Source organism: Staurois parvus, unplaced genomic scaffold (genome assembly GCF_062004578.1).
Source record: "Staurois parvus isolate SC_StPar_1 unplaced genomic scaffold, SC_StPar_1.0 ptg000171l, whole genome shotgun sequence".
Lineage (NCBI taxonomy): Eukaryota > Metazoa > Chordata > Amphibia > Anura > Ranidae > Staurois > Staurois parvus.
In genome coordinates, this window is record NW_028317967.1 from 1283681 (window position 1) to 1309604 (window position 25924).

Genomic DNA, 25924 nt, shown 5'->3' on the forward strand with positions numbered 1-25924 from the left:
AATGTGTGCAAAAATATACATAGCACTCTGGAAAATTCAGCTTGACTGATGCTGGAGGCTTTTATACACCTGAGTGCATATTACTGCTAGTTTTTAAACCATTATTAGCTATATACAGGCAAAAAAACAAAACAAAAAAACAGACATTGTTTGGCCAGTCTCAATATTTACATGTGCTGGGTGAAATTTTTAAGGAATTTTTCCTTGCTTTGTGTATTACAGCAATGCTATACTTATTGGTGGGAAATTATAGCATCACATTAGTTGTTTATTTTATTGCAATGATCTCAAGGTTGAAGATCGCATAGTTTCCTTACTATATTTGTGTTATTTTTGTCTGCATCTTTTACTTAATCTGATAATACACATTCTTCCACCAACCCAATACTTTTACACTACCTAGCACTAGAGATGTAAAATTTCTGAAAATTTTGAAGCCTTAGGGAAAGAAAAAACTTTTTCCCTGTTTTTTTTCCAGAAAAAATGGAAATTTGTGGAATTTCTTTTTTTAAATTTAGCGTGGAGTTTTACAAATTAAAAGTAATTTTGTTACACTTGGAAGGTGAAATGCGGTTTATATAAAAGTATTATGCTTGAAATAAAAGTACAGCTTATTCGATAAATAAACTAGACTTGCTTTTTAAAATTTTATTTTTATTGCAAATGAAATAACAAGGACTGTATCTGTTAAGAACTTTTCAACTATACATGTGAATAGGTAACCATCCCCTTTCCCTCAAAGTAACAGAAAAAAACCCCCTTAGCACCAATAGAGGAAAGAGTGTTTCTGGAAAGAGAACTCCGGAGGGAAAAGCTATTTGAACTTTCATTATGGCCCTCACATTTCATTCCATGAAGTACAGTGCCTTTAAAAAGTATTCATACCCCTTGAAATTTTCCACATTTTGTTATGTTACAACTAGAGATGAGCGAATCGAACCAGGCGAAGTGGAATTCGATTCGAATTTCAGGAAAAATTTGATTCGCGTCGAATCCGAATATTAGCCTACTTCGGGTGCGCGAATCGGATTTTTCCCGATCAGCCGGCAAAAGTGTCCCTGCAGAGAGCTCCGCTATTTCTGACAGTTCTCTGACAGTTCCTTCACATGTACAGCGGTTGAAACATTGTATCTATTTGTTTCCATTTAGGATACAGATGTTTTTATTCGGAAACAGATACAATGTTTCAACCGCTGTAAATGTGAAGGAACTGTCAGAGAACTGTCAGAAATAGCGGAACTCTGCAGATACACTTTTTGCCGGTTTGGAATTATTCTTATTTTCATCCTACTTCTTCTTCTTCATCCTCATCCTCAGAAGAAGAAGAAGAGGATGAGGATGAAGAAGAAGAAGAAGAAGAAGTAGGATGAAAATAAGAAGAATTCCAAGCCGGCAAAAAGTGTATCTGCAGAGCTCCTCTAAGTGTATCTGCAGAATAGAGGAGCTCTGCAGATACACTTTTTGCCGGCTTGGAATTCTTCTTATTTTCATCCTACTTCTTCTTCTTCTTCTTCTTCTTCCTCTTCATCCTCATCCTCTTCTTCTTCTTCTGAGGATGAGGATGAAGAAGAAGAAGAAGAAGAAGAAGTAGGATGAAAATAAGAAGAATTCCAAGCCGGCAAAAAGTGTATCTGCAGAGCTCCTCTAAGTGTATCTGCAGAATAGAGGAGCTCTGCAGATACACTTTTTGCCGGCTTGGAATTCTTCTTATTTTCATCCTACTTCTTCTTCTTCTTCTTCCTCTTCATCCTCATCCTCATCCTCTTCTTCTGAGGATGAGGATGAAGAAGAAGAAGAAGAAGAAGTAGGATGAAAATAAGAAGAATTCCAAGCCGGCAAAAAGTGTATCTGCAGAGCTCCTCTAAGTGTATCTGCAGAATAGAGGAGCTCTGCAGATACACTTTTTGCCGGCTTGGAATTCTTCTTATTTTCATCCTACTTCTTCTTCTTCTTCCTCTTCATCCTCATCTTCATCCTCTTCTTCTGAGGATGAGGATGAAGAAGAAGAAGAAGAAGAAGAAGAAGTAGGATGAAAATAAGAAGAATTCCAAGCCGGCAAAAAGTGTATCTGCAGAGCTCCGCTAAGTGTATCTGCAGAGCTCCGCTATTTCTGACAGTTCTGTGACATTCCCTCCAAACAGCGGTTGAAACATTGTATCTATTTGTTTCCAGGCTATTTCTGACAGTTCTGTGACATTCCCTCCATACAGCGGTTGAAACATTGTATCTATTTGTTTCCATAAATGGAAACAAATAGATACAATGTTTCAACCGCTGTATGGAGGGAATGTCACAGAACTGTCAGAAATAGCGGAGCTCTGCAGATACACTTAGCGGAGCTCTGCAGATAGATACAGCGGTTGAAACATAGGCTATGTTTCAACCGCTGTATGGAGTGAATGTCAGAGAACTGTCAGAAATAGCCTATTTCTGACAGTTCTGTGACATTCCCTCCATACAGCGGTTGAAACATTGTATCCATTTGTTTCCTTCTCCTTCTTCTCATCCTTCTCCTTCTCCTTCTTCTCATCCTTCTCCTTCTCCTTCTTCTCATCCTTCTTCTCATCCTTCTCCTTCTTCTCATCCTTCTCCTTCTCCTTCTTCTCATCCTTCTCCTTCTTCTCATCCTTCTCGTTCTCCTTCTTCTCATCCTTCTCCTTCTTCTCATCCTTCTCCTTCTCCTTCTTCTCATCCTTCTCCTTCTTCTCATCCTTCTCCTTCTTCTCATCCTTCTCCTTCTTCTCATCCTTCTCCTTCTTCTCATCCTTCTCCTTCTCCTTCTTCTCATCCTTCTCCATCTTCTCATCCTTCTCCTTCTCCTTCTTCTCATCCTTCTCCTTCTTCTCATCCTTCTCCTTCTCCTTCTTCTCATCCTTCTCCTTCTTCTCATCCTTCTCCTTCTTCTCATCCTTCTTCTCATCCTTCTCCTTCTTCTCATCCTTCTTCTCATCCTTCTCCTGCTTCTCATCCTTCTCCTTCTTCTCATCCTTCTCCTTCTTCTCATCCTTCTTCTTCTTCTCATCCTTCTCCTTCTTCTCATCCTTCTCCTTCTTCTCATCCTTCTTCTCATCCTTCTCCTTCTTCTCATCCTTCTTCTCATCCTTCTTCTCATCCTTCTTCTCATCCTTCTTCTCATCCTTCTTCTCATCCTTCTCCTTCTTCTCATCCTTCTCCTTCTCCTTCTTCTCATCCTTCTCCTTCTTCTCATCCTTCTCCTTCTCCTTCTTCTCATCCTTCTCCTTCTCCTTCTTCTCATCCTTCTCCTTCTCCTTCTTCTCATCCTTCTCCTTCTCCTTCTTCTCATCCTTCTCCTTCTCCTTCTTCTCATCCTTCTCCTTCTCCTTCTTCTCATCCTTCTCCTTCTCCTTCTCCTTCCTCATCTCCAAGGGCATTTAAATTAAAGGTACAGTGTTCTGCACTAATTTAAAGGCTCTCTGAAGCCTAGAAACCCTTTTAATAAGTTAAATTCGTAGCGAATTAATTCGCATCGAATCGAATTTCTTCCTCAAATTCGGCGAATCAGCCGAATCGAATTTTTGAATAATTCGCTCATCTCTAGTTACAACCAAAAACGTAAATGTATTTTATTGGGATTTTATGTGATAGACCACCACAAAGTTGCACATAATTGTGAAGTGGAAGGAAAATGGTAAACTATTTTCAATATGTTTTACAAATAAATATCTGAAAAGTGTGGCGTGCATTTGTGTTCAACTTCTACCTAAAATCTAGTGGAACCAATTGCCTTCAGAAGTCACCTAATTAGTAAATGGAGTCCACCTGTGTGTAATTTAGTAGTATAAATACAGCTGGTCTGTGAAGCACCATGAAGGCCAAGGAACACATCAGCCAAGCCAGAGATAAAGTTGTGGAGACGTTTAAAGCAGGGTTAGGTTATAAAAGAATAGCCCAAGTATTGAATATCTCACAGAGCACTGTTCAATCCATCATCCAAAAAGGGAGAGTATGGCACAACTGCAGACCTACCAAGACATGGCTATCCACCTAAACTGACAGGCCAGGCAAGGAAAGCATTAATCAGAGAAGCAGCCAAGAGGCCCATGGTAACTCTGGAGGAGTTGCAGAGATCCACAGCTCAGGTGGGAGAATCTGTCCTCAGGACAACTATTAGTTGTGCACTCCACAAATCTGGCCTTTATGGAAGAGTTGCAAGAAGAAAGCCATTGTTGAAAGAAAGCCATAAGAAGTCCCGTTTGCAGTTTGCGAGAAGCCATGTGGGGGACACAGCAAGCATGTGGAAGAAGGTGCTCTGGTCAGATGAGACCAAAACTGAACTTTTTGGCTTAAAAGAAAAACACTGTGTGTGGCGGAAAACTACCACTGCATCATCACCCTGAACACACCATCCCCACCGTGAAACATGGTGGTGGCAGCATAATGTTGTGGGGATACTTTTCTTCAGCAGGGACAGGGAAGCTGGTCAGAGTTGATGGGACGATGGATGGAGCCAAATACAAGGCAATCTTAGAAGAAAACCTGTTAGAGTTTGCAAAAGACTTAAGATTGGGATGGAAGGTCACTTTTTAGCAGGACAACGACCCTAAACATACAGCCAGAGCTACAATGAAATGGTTTAGATCAAAGCATATTCATGTGTTAGAATGACGCAGTCAAAGTCCAGACCTAAATCCAACTGAGAATCTGTAGCAAGACTTGAAAATTGCTGTTCACAGACACTCTCCATCCAATCTGACAGAGCTTGAGCTATTTTGCAAAGAAGAATGGGCAAAAATATCACTCTCTAGATGTGCAAAGCTGGTAGAGACCCAAAAAGACTTGCAGCTGTAATTGCAGCGATGGTGGTTCTACAAAGTATTGACCCAGGGGGGCTGAATACAAATGCACACCACACTTTTCAGATATTTATTTGTAAACAATTTTGAAAACCATTTATCATTTTCCTTCCACTTCACAATTATGTGCCACTTTGTGTTGGTCTATTACATAACATCCCAATAAAATACATTTACGTTTTTGGTTGTAACATGATAAAACGTAGAAAATTTCAAGGGGTATGAATACTTTTGCAAGGCACTGTATTTGTAAATGTCTTTAGAGGACCTCTTGCCTGCAAGGGTGTTTTATGTCATCGTAATTGTGTGAAGAAATATTCTTCTCCAAATGCAACATTTGCAAATTGCAGCTTTGGTTTCAGCAGAAATTGCACTGTGGAAATGTCTCCAAACTCTGGATGTTGATCTCATCATCTTACTGAGAGGAGGAAAAGAAATTTGCTGACCATACTATAGGGAAACATTATGCTGTGATGGTGGAGAACATTAAAGCAGATCTTCACTCTCTTAACCACTAGGGGACCGCCCGCAGTACATATACTGCTACAAGGCGGCCCCTGTGCACAGGATCCCGTATATAAACGTGATCTTGCTTTCCGGGGTAGGGGGCGCGCGCGAAGCACGTCACCGCCTTACCCGCGACACTGATCATGGCCGGCTAGTGATTACCCTCCGGAGCACGGCGATTGCCAGCAATCACAGACAGACAGAGAGGAAGGCTGCATTGTTTTCAGTGGAGCTTTCCTCCCTGTCAGCTTTCAGCTCACTGTTTCGGGATCGCTGGACACAGCCTCCGGGAACAGAGTGTAACACAGTAGTACACCCCCCCCCCGCCCTCTAGTAAAACACTCCCCTCACATAGTTATCCCTTTGATTGTCTCCAGAAGTTAACTCCTTCTTCCCCAGTGCGATTTATTACAGTGTCAGTGTTTTTTTTTTTGCACTGATCACTGTATTGGTGTCACTGGGGATGTCAGTGACCCCAAGTCAGTTCCCCCCAGTGTCAGAATGTCCGCCGCAGTCCCGCCATAAGTCGTTGATCGCCGCCATAAGTCGCTGATCGCCACTATTATTAGTATAAAAAAAATTCAAAATCCAGTATGTATACCGCCATTTGTAAACGCTATAACGTTCACATAAACCAATTAATTTACATGTATTGGGATTTTATTTAGCAAAGACATGTCGCAGAATACATTTTGGCCGAAATTTATGCCGAAATTAGATTTTTACATTTTTTAGTGGACATGTTTTATAGCAAAAAGTTCAAAATATTGTTTTTTTTTTCTCAAAATTGTCAGTCTTTTTTTTTTTATAGCGCAAAAAAATTAAAACCACACAGGCGATCAAATACCACCAAAAGAAAGCCCAATTCGTGGGGAAAAAAGGATGTAAATTTTAACTTTGGTGCAGCGTTCCATGACCGCGTAATTGTCAGTTAAAGTGACGCAGCGCCATAACACAAACCGCTTCTGTAACCGCTTCCTGACCACCCTGTAGCAGAAATATTGCTACAGGGCGGCACAGGTGCACAAAATCACATATATATATATATATATATATATATATACGTGATTCGCGCTCCCGTGGTTTTCACGCCCCTCCCAGATAGCGTCAGGTTGCCCATCAGTACACCAGGCATCACATTTAACCCCTCGATTGCCAGGAAGACTCATACACAATAAACCTCCATTGCTAGTATAGTGTCTGAACGGATCAATATGTTTGATCAGATCAGCACTATACCAGCGTTCACATTGGTATAGCGTCCCCAAAAATGCAGCGTTAGCAGGATCAGCCCCGGCACCTGCCAGCACTTGCGTTTAGCCCCTACTCTTACCCCCCTTCCCTTTTCCCTCAGCAAGTGCAATGCCAGTAGGTCACTGTCACCTGATCTATTGCACACAAAACCGCAGTGTTTGCAGAATCAGGCCTGATTCTGTTAGCACTTGCTGGTAAATTTTGATGACTCTCTTATGCAGCAGAGTGCCAGTACTAGTGCCGCGCTACCTTTTGGTGAACTGGCGAGCACCAGCGGTCTAGAACATCCTGGTCTTTCACATACCTCTTAGATTGTAAGCTCCAAGGGACAGGGCCCTCCTAACCCTCTTGTATTGAACTGTATCATTGCTGTATTGTCTCCCGTTATGTTGTAAAGTGCTGGCTCTGTATAAATCCTGTATAATAATAATAATAATTATACCAGCACTGCAGTATGACTTGGTGACATGGCGAGTCCCATAAGTCCAGTACAAGCCGGTGCGGTAGCGAGCACAAGTATTGTTCCACAGCCACCAAGAATTCGCACACAGGACCTTAGAGCCCCTAGTGTCCTTCCGGACGTGCTTGCTAATCCCGATTGGCAGCTCACAAATTCTGCAGCATCCGTACTTCCCCCCGGAATTTAGGTAGAAATAGCAAATTTAAATACTCCCCTTGTTTTTTTGGAGCTGTTTTTCTTGGAAGATCTGTATGCATTGATTGTGGATCAAAGCAATTTATATGCACAACAGTTTATCGCCGCCAACGCAGATTCAAACCATGCCAGACCATTCGCATGCAAACCCATTACAGTTTCCGAATTTAAAGTTTTTTTGGGCCTAACCCTCAACATGGACATTACTAAAAAAAGTAAATTGCGGTTGTATTGGTCCACATATTCATTATATGCCCATGTTCTCTGCTGCCATGGCCAGGCATAGATATGAGAGTATAATGTGTTTTATGCATTTCAACACACTCTGTCATCCTCGGGGTGACCATGAATTTGACCGGCTCCACAAAATTCGGCCCCTCGTAAATCACCTTAACCAAAAATTTTCAGATGTCTATACGCCCCAGCAAACCATCTGCGTTGATGAGTCACTCATTAATTTTTCTGGCCGCCTTGCATTCAAACAAATTATCCCCAGCAAGCGTGCCAGATATGGGGCAAAATGTAGAAGACCAGTGAGGCTATATAAGTTTTGGATTTGCGAGGGAAAAGATAGTCACATGGAGACCCCGGATGCCCAGACTACATGGGGAGCAGTGGCAAGATAGTTTGGGACTTGGTGTCATCCTTTTTCAATATGGGGTACCACTTGTACGTGGACAATTTTTATTCAAGCATGCCACTATTTAGACATTTGTACAATCATGGAATTGCCGCATGTGGCACCATGCGACCCAATCGCCGCGGCTTCCCCCAATGCCTTGTAAATACCCATCTTAGCCTGCTTGAGAAATGAGGAATTGCTTGCAGTGAAGTGGAAGGACAAACGGGATGTTTTTGTCCTGTCTTCCATTCACGCAGATACGACCATCCAAATTACCACAGCAGCTGGTGTTGTTGAGAAGCCCCTCTGTGTCCACGACTATAACCTTAACATGGGAGGGGTGGACTTCGAAAAGCCAGACACTGGTACAAAAAAGTGTCTGTATTTCAATTGGCTCTATATAATGCTTTTGTGCTTTACAAAGCAACTGGACGAAGTGGATCCCTCCTAAAAATTCCAGGCCCTTTTGTATCCAGAGGGTGCTATGCCCCAAAACCCCAACCCAGATGCAGTGATCCGGCTGCATGAGAGGCATTTTCCCGATGCCATTCCTGGTACCCTAACCCAAAAGGCACCCCAAAAAAGATGTTGTGTCTGTATCAGACATGGAATTAGGCGTGGCACCCACTTTTTTTGTTCCTCCTGTCCTGGCCAACCTGGTCTCTGCCTCAAGAACTGCTTCCATCGCTACCACACACTAGTGGAGTATTAGTATATGATGATCGGTGCCGATCCCTGCTCTGACAACTGCCGGTTCTTGGCAATACTTTCCTCACGCTCTGACAGCGTGAGGAAAGTGCAGCCGAGAACTGGCAATTGCATTTCCCGGTGATCAGCGAGTCATTGGACACGGCTGATCAAGTGGTAAAAGGCCGCTGTGATTGGCCTTTACCACATCACGTGATCAACTGTGTCTCTCCAGGACTCGTCCTCTGCTCAGCCACCGGACATTATTGTACATAAGTAAAGTATTATACTGTGCTTGAACCTCATCAAGAAGTGCTTGAAACTGGTTGAAAATTAAGACCACGAGCCATGATGTAATTCACCATTTTTGTGATATCTTTGAGGATATTGTCTAATTTTTTGCTATTTTCCCTGGCACAAAGAGCTTCTTGATGTATAATACAGTGAGACTGAATGACTGGATGTTTTGCTTCTTTAACACAGAACTGTATAAAACCAGGTGTTACCCCCATCATGCAAGGTGCCCCGTCAGTAGTAACTGAAACCACTTTTCCTGGTCTTATGTCTTGTGACAAAAAAGCCTCCATAACAGCATTGTAGATATCTATCCCTTGTTTTCTTCCAGGAAAACACCAGTTTCACCAGCTCTTCTCTCATGATGTCACCAACAGCATAACTCAAAATTACTGCTAGCCTTGCGTTATTATATATATATATATATATATATATATATATACTGTGTATATATATATATATATATATATATATATATATATATATACTGTATATATATTATTTATTATATATACTCAGTTTCGAGCATGCATGAGCATTGGCGATGGCTGCCTGGGGGGTATTAATCCGCTTGCGTACCCACAGAGAGGGCTCTGCATGCCAGCTGTGGCACGCTTGCCATAGGTTCGCCATCGGTGATCTAGATTTTCCACGCAAACAAGTAAGTTATTATTATTAATATACAGTATTTATATAGCGCCAAAGGGTTTGCTCAGCGCTGTACAGTAGCAAGGGGGACAGAACATGGGACAAGACGGTAACAATACAATATATGAGGGGTTTGAGGGCCCTGCTCTTTCGAGCTTACATTCTAGGAGGGAGGGGAAAGTGGTACAGGAGGAAGTGGCTGTGGGGGATGGAGTGGTGGGAGAAGTGGAGATCAGTTGTTAGGTGAGGGTGGGGTAGGCTTCCCTGAAGAGATGGGTTTTCAGGGTGCGCCTGAAGGTGAGGAGGGTAGGTGACAGTCTGATGGATTGGGGTAGGGAGTTCCAGAGGATGGGGAAAGTCCTGGAGAAGTCCTGCAATCGGGCGCGGGAGGAGGAGACCAATATCAATATCCATGTGCCAATTATGCTCTCAGCCTCTCACACTCTTCAGAGACTTTCCAGTTTGCTGGACAATATTCTAGGCACCTGCAGACTGAGAGTGATGGCCACTAAGCAGTTAACTCTTTTTATATACAAATACTGAAGCATGAGATGTGGTGGTGCTCAGAAGCTGAGTGTTGGAGAAATCACCTCACCGGCAAATACAGGGGAGTGGTGTCCAAGTCTCAGTCCAGTTACTTACATAGGAGGAGAAGAAGAGAAACTGCTCTCACCACCTGTGCAGTCCCATGTGTAGAGGATGGCCTCAGCTGTCACGATGGCATGGCCGGCCCGCACTGCACAAGTGGTGAGAGCGTGTCTCTTCTTCTATTTTTATTTACACACACATAGTAGCCACCACCATGTGCTGCAGTGAGAACATACATTGCCCACAGTATCCCCTGGTGCCAATCTGACTTTTGAAATGTTTGTATCACTTGCTATCACATCCAGCCAAGAATGAGCAAATTTATACTCTGGTAGCAAAAATTCCTAATCTCTAATTAGAGCAAACAAAAACAAAAATAAAACACAATTGTAAGTACTCCATTCTTAACAATAAAGACTGTTCACTTGTTCACTGTAAAAATCAAATTTTTTATTCGGTATACTTACAAAATATCTTTTGTACTTCTACATTCCTTACTCTACATTCCATCTGCATTTTGTCAAATATGTCTTAAAGTGGAACTTTAGTCTGATAGTTATGTTTTGTTAGATCTCTTCAGGCTGACCCCTTTTGCAGTTATATTTATGTAAAATACTAGAAATAATTGCCTGTACTATTTATTAAATCCAGTAATACACTGTCTTACCCTGCTGTGCACATACTCAGTTGCTCTCTATTTTTTGACACTGTGCCAAAAATGTAGAGGCCAGTCTGTTGACATCCTAAAGATTTACTGCTGCTCAGGGTCTCTGGGCTTCAGCAAAATGGCAGCCTCTAGCAAGAAGAAACAGGAGCAATGCTGGAGGCAAAAATATAAAACTTTTCCCTTTCACAAATAAATGACAAAATAATAAAAATACAAATAAAAATAAAAATAGTCCAAAATATCCCAAATATAATTAAAAAATAATCCAAAATAATATCCAAAATTCAACAATAATCCCCACAGGTGTAAATAATTTTCTTTGTTCTTTCAAAAACTCCTTCTCAATATCCGCAAATCCTGATGATAGTACACCCTATATGAGAAACATCAAGGCATAACACCACTCAGGGTTAGATTTCTCCTCATAGCGATTTCATCCAATATTAGGGTTTTTCTTCCATTATCCTCAAGAAAATCCGCAATCCCAGATAATGTATAAAATATCCTCCTTTATTTGGTAACTCGCATACAATTTCAGTGAAAACAGCTTCTCCTCACAAGGAATCCAAGTGTAGACAGAATCAGGGGAACATTGGCCACATGTTCCCACTTCCAAGATGGCCGCAATCGCACTTCCGGTCATGGGCACATCCTGGGCTCTACTTCCTGATGCTATAGACAGAGTTTGCTGCTGGACGGCTGGATGTCCCACCTGGATCTTATTACACCACATGATGAGTCTTTTTAACTATCTTGTAAGTGCAATTTATCCAGCGATGTACTCACCCGCGCAGTCCCTTCTCTCCTTCTGTCCTCCACAGCGCCGGCATCTCTACTGTGAGCACCTGGTTGTGACATCTTTTGGCTTCACAGCCTGGTGCCCACTGCACATGCGCGAGTCGCGCCGCACCTCCTGATTGGTCCAGCAGGCTCCTGGGACCTCTGAACGTTCCCAGGAGACTGCGGGAGCAAGGAGGGGGCCAAACTTCCGGTTCACTTTGCCACGGCAAACTGAACTAGAAGTGGAAGCGGGTACCTGTCAAAACCAGGTACTCGCTCCCCCCCCTCCCCCCCAAAAGGTGCTAAATATGGCAGTGGAGGGAGGTTGAGTGGAAATCCGCTTTAAACACAGACATGAGAATTGAATCTGGCCGACTGTTCAGTACTGCTTCCCCCATTCTCTGAACACAATTTGAGTTCTTCAGATCTCAGTTTCAATCAGGGGCAGACTGACCATTTGGAAACTCGGGCACTACCCGAGGACCCGGGGGCAGTAGGGGGCCCCATGAGATGCCCCTGGTACATTTTTCATAGGCTTTTTTGAGTTTGGGCAAGGACACAGGGGCCCCATGATACCTTATTGCCCAGGGGCCCCATGAGTTGTTAGTCCGCCCCTGGTTTCAATACTTTCACGGATATTCTGAACACTAAGTCCTTTCTTTGATTCTTTTAACAGGATATTGCTTGGATCCAAATGTCAATCTTGAAAGGTTAAACCTGTCGGGTAATAAAATTTCTTCTTTTAAGGTAAATATAGCCATTTTTGGTACAAATATGAGACTATTACTCAAAACCTGTATGAAGTGTAATGCGGTCATTTATCAGATGTTTAATTTCAGTTGGATGTATTCACAGTAGTTGTGTGCAGTAATTGATGACAACCAATCAGCTTTTGTCTTTCAGTTGCTTAGATATTATCACTGTAAACATTATTCAGTTAATTTTAGAATAATGACTTTCACATTATGTTCTTTATCGAAGATAAATTATTGTATGGCTATGTTTGTGAACTCTTTATTTATGTCTCTTCCATTATTTTTTAGGAACTCACACATTTAGCACGACTTAAAAATATAAAGGATTTAGGCCTGAATGATCCACAATACACCCCTAATCCAGTGTGCCTTTTCTGCAATTACGCTACTCATGTGTTATACCATATACCACAGCTTCAGAGACTTGACACATATAATGTGTCCCAAAAAACAATCAAGGATGTAGCAGAAGTGAGTTATGTTGTTGCAAACTGTATACCTTCAGTACTTACTCTAGTGAGCTTTTTGGTCCATTTCTGGTATTATTCCATAGTGAATGTATGTGTACAACACTCTGTCCTAGATAAAACTAAACTCCAGAAAGATATGAAAGATAAAAAATAATGCAGTTGTGTAATCATTAAAACATCATTAATTTTAATTTATTAAATACATTAAAAGCAACTAGTGTAAGTGCTCAAGTTTGACCTTGTTTCAGCCTCTTGCAGTCTATTGTACAGTTGGTAAACCAGAGCTTAGATAAGAGGAAGGAGAAGCAGCACGAGGTACCAAATGGGTGTGCTGCTGTGCAAGGTGCATGCTTATAGGATGAGAGATCCGGTTGACAGAAAAATTAGTTAATCTGTGCGCTGCTTTTCTTTCCACTGTCCAGTTACAGGGTGAGGGTGGAGGGTTGGGAGAGGACCTGTTAGTGAAAGTGAAACAGCATCCCTATCCTACTAGATTGGGCTGTGCCATATGGCAGAGTTGTCTACATATCATGATTGGATGGACAGAATACTAATATTTGGCTAGTAAAACAGCAACCTTATAATTATTTAGCTGTATTCCTGGAGTTTAGCTTTAATAAATTAGAGTGTCTAGAGTACTGGAACCTTTCGTATAGGTGAAGAAAAGATTACATTGCCACTCCCTTTGTTTCTATAAATGTGTTCTATTATTTTTCCGTCTTATTTGCTATGCAATTCTATATTTCTGAATATATATATTGTTTTAAAGTCTACAGTGATGAAAAAGTTAATGTACTACAACATGAGAGTAAAGACTATAAAAAGAAATCTAAGGGAAGAATTAGAAATGCTAAAAGAGCAGAAGTGCACATTGGAACAGCTGCCACGGGAAAGAATTCAATTACTTCTCTTCCAGGTGAAAAGCGTAAGTATTAAGTGACAAGGAAAACTGTTGCATAATTATGATGGAAAAATTCCATGTTTTATATTCTTTAGTGGGGATGTTCTTTGCCTTCCTAGCCATGTCAGGCTATGATTTGCTCAGAGAGGAATTGAGAGAGTGTTTTGTCTCTGTCCTGGAACTTAGCAAAAATGAAAGAGCACAGGATTGGAGAGATTAGCCATAGGAAGAATGTCTCTTATCCTCCCTGCCCTTAAAGCACTATTAAAATAATTAACAAAAATGTATTCAGTTGCAGCTCACACATTCTTAGATGTGGGGGCTGCATTAGTATTCTTTTGTTAGGACTGGTTCACACGAGAATGCAGTCCAGGAAAGACATGTTCAGTGCACATTTCCTGCACCATTCTGGAAACGCACCGTTTTTGCGATCTGCTAGTGCATTTTTAACAGCACCCCAAATGCAGATCGCAAATGCAATGCAGTGCCATGTGTTTGTCATGCACTGCTTTCTCTGTGTTCTTGTGTAAATCCAAAAGAATGGGCTGCAAATTTGCACTGTGCGGGAACGTACTGGAATCGCAGGGGAATGTGTAACGCATTCCTGTGTAATCCAAGTGTGAGACGGCCCTTAATCTTTTTCTCTTATTTTCTCCTGGTGAACCTGCCAGGTAGTCTGTTATTTTAAGCTTACTTTAACAGACCAAGCTGTCCAGACAAAATTGAAAAACCATGTACCACTGACAAGGGTGCTTATAATGGTCAGCTTTTATTCATTTATATAAAAGCTTTATCCCAACTTGAAAAAAAAAATGGTTTGCTGTACCTGTAATTGTTAGCTGACTTCAATTTGTTAGGCAAGTCCATCTAAATCTGCTAGCCCTAAAGCTTGGTACACACTGCTAGTTTTTTTTTCACTCAACCCAGCAGGCTACTTGGAAAAAAAAAAAACAGACCGCTGTACCAACACAAGTGATGTTGGTGTGGCAACGCATTCACCGTGCCTTTTGTATTCAGACAGGTGGATTTCTCCCCCTACCAGAATACACTGATTGGATGCTGGTTTTCCGGTATGTCCCCTCTACAAAAGTCAGTCATTAGACCAGACTCTGTAGGGCAGGCAGCTGTGTATAGTGACTGAATGTCGGCCAGTTCAGCAGTGTGACGGCCCATGTGTTTACCCAGCCTAACACTACCCTCTCCCTAGACTGACAAAGCTTCTGTTCAAAGGTGTATGCTTTATTACTTCATCATATTAGAGATGGGAAATGTGTTATTGGCTGGATCACCAGGTACAATAAAGAAAAAAAGCCTAAAAAAAAGGAAAAGTAATGTGGCCACCACTTCTAAGGATTGGTAAGCTGCAATATAATACATTTTTTGTTTTTGGGTTCATTACCACTTTATGTGAATATTTACCATCTTACAGGGAACATTATTATTATACAGGACTTATATACAGTACAGTTGCAATCCAATCCAAGACAAAATGGGACATCAAGAAATGTTAATTATGCCTGAGCAGTAACATGAAAAATTTACCTTTTTTCCCTAAAAGTACTGAAAATTAGCAAAGCACTTCGTGACATGCCACTTTACCTGTGCACTTCTGTTCTCTAGCTGTATATCAGCAGTGTGAGATCCAAGGCACTGCTTTCTCGGGCTACAAGTCTCATAGATTTGGAGGTTGTGATATAAGGAAGCGAAGCCCTGTTCCTGTACCAAGATGGTAACCTCCACACAGAAAAACAGTGCCAAACAAGGCATGATAAGGCAGTAATGAGGGAAAATAAGCTACATTGAGCCAACAGATAATATTAGTGACTAGAACTTTTCCATTTTTCATATCTTCTTTTTAAAAGTAAGCAAAAATGAATACCAAAGTAGGACCTTGGCAAGACCATCTTCCCCTCACATTCTACTTTCTGAGATAGGGAACTATGTCCTTTGCCTCTATAACAGCCACTAGGGCTACTATCGCTATATTTACACCACTGTGGGTTCCAGGCTTACTGTGCAGAAGTCCCTCTCATCATCATGCAGCAGAATCCACCTTAGTTTGAATGACCCTACTCCATGTCCTGAACCCATCTATCCTTATGCAAGACCCCTTAAAGTGGCATTAAAGGTTTGCATTTAAAAAAAAATAACAAACTTGTTATATTTACCTGCTCCGTACTATTGTTTTGTACAGAGCTGCCTTGATCCTATTCTTCTTGGGTCCCCTGTTGGCACTTCTGGCTCCTCCCCCTAGTTGCTCCCACTGCTGTCTCAGCCAATGAGGAGAAGGAGTCCCAGGACAGCTGAGGCTCTCATACAGATCGCTGGATTGAGAGGGTGCTCAGGTAAGTATTAGGTGGCTGTGGGGGGAGCAGCACAAGGAAGGTAAAAAACCTTCTTCTTTTACAACCACTTTAATGCACTGAGTTCTTAGCACATATAGTGTCATAGTGGCAGAGAAAGTGCTTCTTTGGCCATAACATGCCATAGGAATGTTCTTTACTGTGTTATCACGATTTATTTTTCCCTCAACACTTGTTTATTTAGTGTGCCTTCTTTTTTAGGAAGCATCCACATGCTTCATACAGTGCCTTGAAAAAGTATTCATACCCCTTGAAATGTTACAACCAAAATGTATTTTATTGGGATTTTATGTGATAGACCAATGCAAAGTGGCACATAATTGTGAAGTAGAAGGAAAATGATAAATGGTTTTCAAAAATGTTTCCAAGGCACTGTATGTCCTCATCCTTAAAATATTTCAATATACCCATATATTTTTTTCTGTTTTTTGTTGTTTTAGTTAGAATGGGACCTATCAAAGCTTCAGTCATCAGAAAGTCACCAAAACCTTTTGAGATCTCCTGAAATCTTTTATCACCACAAAGACCAGGAAAACTCTGATTTATGGGCAAAAGGGGAGAGCAACAGAACAGAAGCAGACATGGAGGAGAATTTGTCTCAAAAGATGCGTGCATTGAAAGAGAGAATACACTTCTGGACATCAAAGATGGATGAGTATGTTAAGCTTCTAGGCAACTACAAAGATCCATACACAGTTTCCAAACTATATAGAGTTGTTTTTCCATGTATGCACATGCATATTTGTATCTTTGAACATGCTACATACTGTATTTGCACATGTACCTTTTGTATTTTCCACAAACATACCTCACTGCCGTTTCATCTTTCTGGTTAAATGATGCTCAGTTTCACTCAAACCACTTGCTGTGATCTAGCATGTCAATGAACTTCTCCCTTGGGATATTTTAAATAGGTTGCCCTGGGCTTATAGGAGGATGTTGCAGAGAATAGTCCATTTCATTAAAGTAGGATTCTAGCCTAAACCTAACTAGCCTTAAAAATGCCCCCCCCCCCCAAATAAAACTTTGCTAACTAAATTATGTAAAAAAGATCCATATGTCTTACCTATTTTCAGTCCGCTCCAACCCGTTCATGTGATTCCTTCTGTCAGCCAGCGGTGGCTGCAAAGAGAGGAGACCGTGCTCGACAATAACTGATAAAGCCTGGAGCGGTGATGTCACCCATAGGCTGCCATGGCCCATCCATTGTCCATGATCCCTCCTCTCCACTGCAGTTACCACTGGCTGACACACAGGAGGCGGATTACCAGACCGGATCAGAGTGGGCAGAAAATAGGTAAATATATGCACCTTTTTTACACAGGTTAGTCAGCATAGTTGTAAGGAAGGGGGATGGGACATTTTTAAGGCTAGTTAGAGTTAAGCTGAAATGCTACTTTAAGTCATGCAGTTCTCTACAGCATTCAGGACCCACACACTGCGGGAGAAATAAGACCTGTGAAATCACTTGACTTGAATGAGGAACAATGGGAAAAAAAAGGTGTGTACAATTTTTTTTTTTTTTGTAATTAATAAACTTGGGGTGCTCCTAAAGGGAGGGGGGGGGGGGCAGGAAATGGGAAGGCAACTTGTAACTGGTCTAAAATTATTCCCATTATTTAAAATAACTAATCGGGTAGTGCAGCTGCAAACCACTGGCACCTTCATTAGAATTTTGGAAAAAACAAGACTAGATACTAATCTAACTCAAAAGAATAATCACATAGATTTTATTACAAAATATAACAACATGTATAAAGTGAAATATAAAATACAGAGAAAAGCCTCACAAAACTAGAGAGACGAGAAGTTCTCTAAAATGCAAAACTCTCAAAAGGACTGGGAGTAAAGCACTAAACAAGTATTTGCAAGTAAACAGCATATATACTATACAGTGAAATATATCAGGTGTGCTCTTCCAGTTGTCATAGGTCAATGCGTTTTGACGATTTATGGCTTCTTCAGGACCCAGACAGGTTGAGAGGGCATCACTCATCAGAGCTTTATGTGCAGACATTAACTACTTTGTGTACATTTCCTCATTAGAGGCTTCAATAACTATATGAAAAAAACAGCAGAACCTGCTGATGCCTAAAAAACTTAAAATTTATTGAGAGGTGTTGACTTTTAAAAGGGTGAGTGCACCAAAAATTGGTATTTCAGGAAACAGACTCGACATTCACTGCTAAGCTCTCACTAACGTGCTGCTTGCTTTATATATTCTTGTAAATCTAGACATTTTGTTTACGTCTATTGTACATTTACAGTGTGCAGTTCTGGAAGTTGAAGCGATATCGTTAATTTTTTCCATGTCTCTCTCTCTCTTTTTTTTTTTATTTTCTGTTGATGTATTAGCATAGATGCATTTCATGAGAGAGAAGTTGAAAGGACGAAAAAAAGCTTTGATCTCTTGGTCCAGTTCTTACAGACAGAACTTGAAACCGTAGGGAATGTTCGCTTTGAAGAAGGTACTCCATCAGATTCATGGTAAGCTAAGTTCATGACAGCATTTAAGTACTGTAGATAATTGCCACAACATCTCTAGCGAGTGATAGAATGATGCTTTGTACAGTTGAAAGCTGTATTGCATATAAATCATCTTGTGATTGTTTCAGCGTAGGCTTAAGCCTAAAGCCCCGTACGCACGGGCCAAATATCGTCCGGTAGTGGCTGTTTCAACGGAAATCGTCCAACGCTCAGCCCTTGTGTACACCAGCCTATCCAACAGAACGCCCAGTTTCTGTCGAATGGGCATGCTGGAAAACCAGCATCCAATCGAGGTCTGATCAGTGCTGGATGTCACTGGCTGCGAGCGCCGACTGGTGTATTTTAGCAGGGGGGCAGTCCCCCTGTCAGAACAGAATAGCTCAGCGGGAAGATCACCGTACTAACAATGGACAATTAGTACAGTGAGCTCCTCCTGAGCACTTCATTTTATTTTCGTTCAGCCCACTGGATTGAACGAAAAAAAAAAACTGATAATTTGTACCAGACATTAGAGAAAAAAGAAAATTAGCACAAGGGACATTACTTCTGTAGGATGTGTCCCTTGTGCTGCTGGTTCCTCTATTAGCTGAAATCCTCCTCCATTGAAAATGGTCAGCTTTAAACTATCAGCAGGACTCGTTAACTTGGCCATAGATGGATTGATGGATCTATGGGCAGGCTAGTTGTACTGAAGTCAGTCCATTGAGTGATTTCAGTACAGCCAGCCTGTCTGTTTTCTTTTATTTTCAATCACTGCTGGCGGCTATAACCACTAGTAGTGATCATTGTGTTCTGCCGGCAGAACATAATAGTGCTGCAGTAGGAATTCCTCCCATCAACATTGACTGAAAGTCAGTACAGCAAACTCCTCCCGAGCTTTTCAGTGTTTTTTCGTTCAGCCTGCTGGGTTGAATGAAAAATACTGATAGTTTGTCCCAGACATTAGTTAAAAATAATAATCAGCACAAGGGACATTGCTTACAGTCACTACGATGTGTCCCTTGTGCTGCTGGCTCCTCTATTAGCTAAAATCCCTTCCTCCATCAATATCTACCTTTCCCCCCCAACCACCCTACCACCCTTTTCCTCCTGCTGCAATAACTTCTATAAATGAAACATGATCTATGCATGGAGGGGGCAACTTTCAATTATCTGCCTGTCCTCAATTCATAGATCCTGTTTCATTTTAAGAAGCTACAGTACAGCTTCTGTGAATGGAGGAGCTAGGCGGAAAGAGCAGGCATTGGCTGCACTTTTGATGAGTGGCTGCCATAACTCTATGGCAGGGGTGTCCAAACTTTTTTCAAAGAGGGCCAGATTGGATGAAGTGAACATGGTGGAGGGCCAAACATTTTTCCAAACATTCTTGGAACCATTACAATTAAATGCAAATAAATTATTTTATGCCAAGTTAATTGCAAACGACACACTTTTCATTTCATAACATTAAGATCAACTGACAGCTGAGTTTTCACAATGTATTGAAAACAAATTTAAAAAAAACTTACCTGCACTAATGTGAAGGGTGAAAAAGGTAGCTGGAGCTGAAGTCTCTGCTCGGCAGCCGGGAGGGGAAGAGAAACACACTTCACGCTGGAAGCCCGGCCCTGACGTCACCTCCCTCTCTCGCTCCCAGCGCGGCGCAGTCACGCATGCGCACTGCTCTCAAGCAGAAGACTGTCTGCCACAGAAGGGAGGGCCGTGCGACAGCCGCATTTACACAGACCAGGGAGAACGCGCCGCCCTCTGCTCTCAAGCAGAAGACTGTCTGCCATAGAAGGGAGGGCCGTGGGAGGGCCACATTACATAGAGCAGGGAGGGCTGTTGGAGGGCCGTATTAAACCGACCCCCGGGCCGTAAATGGCCTGCGGGCCGGACTTTGGACATGCCTGCTCTATGGGCTCTATTAACCCCAGCCGCACCAGAGGATTATGGTGGTGGGTGTAGAAGGGGGAACAATAGAAAAGGATTTCCACTAATAGAGGAGACAGCAGAGCAAGGGACACATCCTACTGACTGTAAGCTGTCCCTGCCGGGAGAACACGGTGATTATTGCTGGCGGCTATAGCTATGAATGCTTTTATTTTTTAAAAATTGCGCCATGTATTTCCGAATAAACTGGAAGTGATGTCAGGTCATTGCTTCAGGGTTACTATTTACCGAAGCCGAACAAAGCCAATCTGATTTTTATTCAGCTCTGTGACCAGCTGGCGGTAGTGCCGGCTGGTCGATCAGGAGTCTGGGTGGAACGGGAGAGCCTGTTCAGGCCGTGGAAGGTGGCGTGAGAGGGGGACATCCCCTTCCACTGCTGGTAATAGCAATCAAGTGGCTAGTTAACTCTAAAAAATGGTACTGGCATGATGCCTGCAGCTGCAGGTATCATCCCTTTACAACCACTTGAAGTCCAGTGGCATACCAGGTACATGACTGGTCAGCAAATTTCGAAAAGAATAGAATAAACAAAATATAACAAGAATAAAATACAGTAGTAAGAATATAGCCGTCTTTCGAAATTGAAATTTTGAAAAGAATAGAATAAAATAGAATAGAAAAAAATAGAACAGAATAGTACAAAAAAGATTATAGTCATCTTACAAAATTCAACATTTGAGTTTTGAATAGAATAAAATATAATATAGATGTCAAAATGCGAATTTCAAAAAGAATAGAATAGAATAAAACAGACTAAAATAGATCAGAATAGAAAATAATAGAATAAAACAGAACAGAAAATAAAGGAATAGGATAGAACAGAATAACATAGCATATAACCATCTTACGAAATTTGAATTTCAAATACAGTGAAAGAAATAAGTATTTGATCCCGTGCTGATTTTGAATGTTTACCCACTCACAAAGAAATGATCAGTCTAAAAATCGAATGGTAGGTGTATTGTAACACAGAGATAGAATAGCAACAAAAAATTCAAAAGAAATGCATGTCTAACAAATTATGCATTGATTTGCATGTTCATGAGGGAAAAAGGTATTTGATCCCCTATCGTTCAGTAGGATTTTTGGCTACCAGGTGTCTTTCATACATGTAAAAAGTTGAGATTAGAAGCAGTCTCTTAAATGGAGTGTTGCTAATCTCATTTTGTTACCTGTATAAAAGACACCTCTCCTCAGGAGCAATCAACCAATCAGATTCCAAACTCTCTACGGTGGCAAGGACCAAAGAGCTGTCCAAGGATGTCAGGGACAAGATTGTAGACCTACACAAGGCTGGACTGGGCTACAAAACTATCGCCAAACAGCTTGGTGAGAAGGTGACAACAGTTGGTGCAATCATACGCAAATAGAAGAAACACAAAACAACTGTCAGTCTCCCTAGGTCTTGTGCACCATGCATGATCTCACCTCATGGAGTGACAATGATCATGAGAACAGTGAGGAATCATTCCAGAACTACATTTGAGAATCTTGTCAATGATCTCCAGGCAGCTGGGACCACAGTCACCAAGAAAACAATTGGTAACAGTCTGCGCCGACAAGGATTGAAATCCTGCAATGCCCGCAAGGTCCCTCTGCTCAAGAAAGCACATGTCCAGGCCCCTCTGAAGTTTGCCACTGAACATCTGAATGATGCAGAGGAGGACTGATTGAAAGTGTTGTGGTCAGTCCCCCTCTGGGTCCTGTTGGAACTACCTAATTGTGCCCCTATCGCACTATCGACGCTTCTATGGCTTCCCCCTGCCCTGCGCCCTATGGCACTGAGTCCGATGTTACTTCATGGCCTACAAGTTTGGGACTCGGTGCGTTACTCTGGTGGTCTGATGTCACCTTTTCTGCCTTTGCTCCCAATTATTAACAACCCTCTTTTCCCGCCGGGTTTGGATCACCCAGGGGCGTTTTCTTGGTGGGTGACTAATGGTTTTTCGCAGGTGCGACACTTTTTGATTTTTCGGTCCTTTCCCACCTGGGACTCTCTTCGGGAATCCCGGAATATCCCCCCGGCGGAATTTTTTCGATATCTTCAATTGCGACACTGGCTGCTCTCGCTGCGGGGTACTTCTGCGTTCCCGTACCAGAAATCTGCCTTTGAACAGCTCTGCCAACTGCGTCCGGGCGCTCCGGGCCTTATATCCCTTCTTTATGCAGCTCTGAACAGACGCTCGTCGCATACTTCTCTTTCATATGTTGTTCAGTGGGAGCGCGACCTGGGAGTGGCTGTGGATCCGGAGGACTGGAATAAGGCCTGGTCACTCATAGCTAAATGCTCATTTAATACGACCACACTGGAGGCAGCCTATAAGGTATTGTTTCGTTGGTACTGGGTTCCGGCTCGGCTGGCCCGGGCTAACCCTGCCTGTAGTGATCAATGTTTTCGGGGTTGTGGTCATCGTGGTGATGTATTACATATCTGGTGGTCATGCCCGAGACTGTTTCGTTTTTGGTCTCGTGTATTTGGCCTCCTTTTCACCTTGTTCCATCTCTCCATACGCCGGGATGCTCGGTATGCCTTGCTTCATTGCCCCATACCGGGCCTCTTAGCTCACCAGCAGAAGTTGGCTTCCTATCTGTTTTTATCCGCCACTAGAACAATTGCTCAGGCCTGGAAGAGTCCGTTTGTCCCTCTTCAGGGGGTGCGGGATCGTATGACCACTATGATGCTCAACGAACAGATGTCGAGTATCCGCAACGACTCCCAACGTAAATTTTTGAAAATATGGGAGCCGTGGTTGCAATATGCCCTTCCCTCACTCCCCCCGGCTAGTCTGGGGATGTAATGGCGTTCGGTGTTGGCGCTCTTGAATCCCTGCTCTTTGCCCCCACCCCTTTTTTTTTTTTTTTTCCTTTCTTTTCTTTCTCTCTTTTCTTTTTTCTCTCTCTCTCTGTTTTTGGTGTGACTGGGCAGCTGCATTTAGTTGTTATAACCAGTTACATTACTGTTTTGTAACTTATGTGCCATTGATAGCCCCTGCGTGGGCGTACCTTTTGCCCTGTTGGCATTAGAGCATTGTTTTTCCTTTTTTTTTATTTTGCATATTGTTTATCTGTGCAATTGATAGCCCCTGCGTGGGCGTGTTTTATTGCCTCTGTTTATACTGTTTAAAATTTTATAAAAACCATTGAAATAGAAAGTGTTGTGGTCAGATGAGACCAAAATCGAGCTCTTTGGCATCAGCTCAACTCGCCGTGTTTGGAGGAGGAGGAATGCTGCCTATGACCCCAAGAACACCATCCCAACTGTCAAACATGGTGGTGGAAACATTCTGCTTTGGGGGTATTTGGACAATGGACGGGGCAATGTACCATCAAATCTTGGGTGAGAACCTTCTTCCCTCAGCCAGGGCATTGAAAATGGGTCGTGGATGGTTGTTCCAGCATGACAATGACCCAAATCACACGGCCAAGGCAACAAATGAGTGGCTCAAGAAGAAGAACATTAAGGTCCTGGAGTGGCCTAGCCAGTCTCCAGACCTTACTCCGATTGAAAATCTGTGGAGGGAGCTGAAAGTTCGAGTTGCCAAATGTCAGCCACCAAACCTTAATGATTTGGAGAGGATCTGCCAAGAGGAGTGGGCCAAAATCCCTCCTGAGATGTGTGCAAACCTGGTGGCCAACTAAAAGAAACGTCTGACCTCTGTGATTGCCAACAAGGGATTTGCCACCAAGTACTAGGTCATCTTTTGTGAAGGGGATCAAATACTTACAGTATTTCCCTAATGAACATGCAAATCCATGCATAATTTGTTAGACATGCATTTCTTTTGAATATTTTGTTGCTATTCTGTCTCTCAGTGTTATAATACACCTACCATTCAGTTTTTAGACTGATCATTTCTTTGTGAGTGGGCAAACATTCAAAATCAGCAGGGGATCAAATACTTATTTCCTTCACTGTAGAATAGAAGCAGCTATTCTTCACAATTAATTCAAATTGATTCAATATATTTGATTCAAATACTTTTAATCCATTGGAAAAATTTGAATTGAAAATAAAACTGAATTAAACGATGAGAGGGGTGTGGCTGGGATGTGAACCAAGGCAGACACACGACTCCTGAGCTCCGCATCGACCTACATTCTTCTATTATAGGCAGTGCCTACATCGCTTATTGCTCCACGGGACACTTACTGATACATCCGGCGTTGCTCCGGTCTCACCCTGGTTCCTCCTATGTTGTCTGGCAAAACTCACTCCGCCCACACGTCAGTGCCTGCTGCTCGCACACCAGCTGCAGCGGCAATCTTGGACACGCAGTCTCCTGCCTCCACCATGTCGGTGAGCACCCAGACCTCCCCTGGACGGGCCCACCACTCCTGACATCCTGAGGCTATAACAGCTTGTAAAAAAACTCTGGCTGCAAAGACAGACTACATCTCTGCTGACATTGGCCTTATCCTGAATGAACTTAACAAGTTCCTTTCCAGCTTGTCAGAGGCAGAGGAGAGGATTTCTCATGTTGAAGATGCAGTCTGGTCAGACTCTACTGAATTGCATGCTCTGCAAATGCAAGTTAAGGCTTTGCAGGAAAAGGCTATTGATACTGAAATCTGGCTATGCCACAATAATCTCAGAGTGCTGGGTCTGCCTGAGCAAGCACAGGGTACCAATCTTGCTGCATTCACGGAGGCTTTCCTCGCCACCATCTTGAGCTTACAAAATCTGCCACCAACTTTCGTGATGTAGCAGGCGAACCGTCTTCCCTCCACTCCTCCTATCCTGGGAGCACCTTCTGCGATATTTTTTACTACGGTTGCTCAACTATAGAGACCAGTACATGATTCTTGCTGCAGCTAGGAACAGATCTGACCTCCATCATGAGAATGCCAAAATTTCCATCTTTCTGGACTACTCCCAGGTGGTGCAACAACGGCGGTGCTTTTTCTCGGAGGTTGGCAAACAGCTCAGGGACAAAGGTCGCACATATATTCCTGCGTGTGGTGGATGGAGCCACAGTTAATTTTTTAGATACTCTAGATGCTGCTGCGTCCTGGATTGATGCCCATTAAACCACTGTGATGATTATATTTCCCATCTGCGCCTTCGTGACCGCTGGATACCTGATGTGACTGTAATCCTTCATCTCCTCTTTTGGCAAGCAAGTATTGTTCCTTCTTTTGCTGATTTTCTTCTACCCTTAACTTTATCTGTGGGGACATTATGCAGGTTACCTATTTACCCTATGGCGTATTGTTCTTTCTTTTACTGATTTTCTTCCACCCTCAACTTTATCCATGTAGACATTATGCAGGTTACCTATTTACCCTATATTTCCGGAGCCTATTCTCCAGATTACAATTTATTCTTCTGGCTACTCTCACTCAGATTGCTGTCTGCTCTTAGCTTGGTACTGTTGGTAGTTACATAGAAACATAGAAAAGTAACGGCAGAAAAAGACAGAGTGGTCCATCGAGTCTGCCAATTTTTTTTGTTTTGTTTTTTGGGGGGTTTTTTGTTGGTTTTTTTTTTTTTTGGTATTTG

General features: G+C 42.3%; 1 protein-coding gene across 3 annotated transcripts in view; it reads left to right on the forward strand.

Moving 5' to 3' along the window:
* The window catches only part of LRRC9 (leucine rich repeat containing 9), a 235793-nt gene that overhangs the window by 55048 nt on the left and 154821 nt on the right, over positions 1-25924 (forward strand). For all 3 annotated transcript variants that reach the window (XM_089676540.1, XM_089676541.1, XM_089676542.1), the window contains exons 7-11: positions 12193-12263; positions 12560-12742; positions 13511-13666; positions 16446-16660; positions 18361-18492. In XM_089676540.1, coding sequence (XP_089532666.1) covers positions 12193-12263; positions 12560-12742; positions 13511-13666; positions 16446-16660; positions 18361-18492 — 757 coding nt within the window. The remainder of the gene's footprint in view (positions 1-12192; positions 12264-12559; positions 12743-13510; positions 13667-16445; positions 16661-18360; positions 18493-25924) is intronic.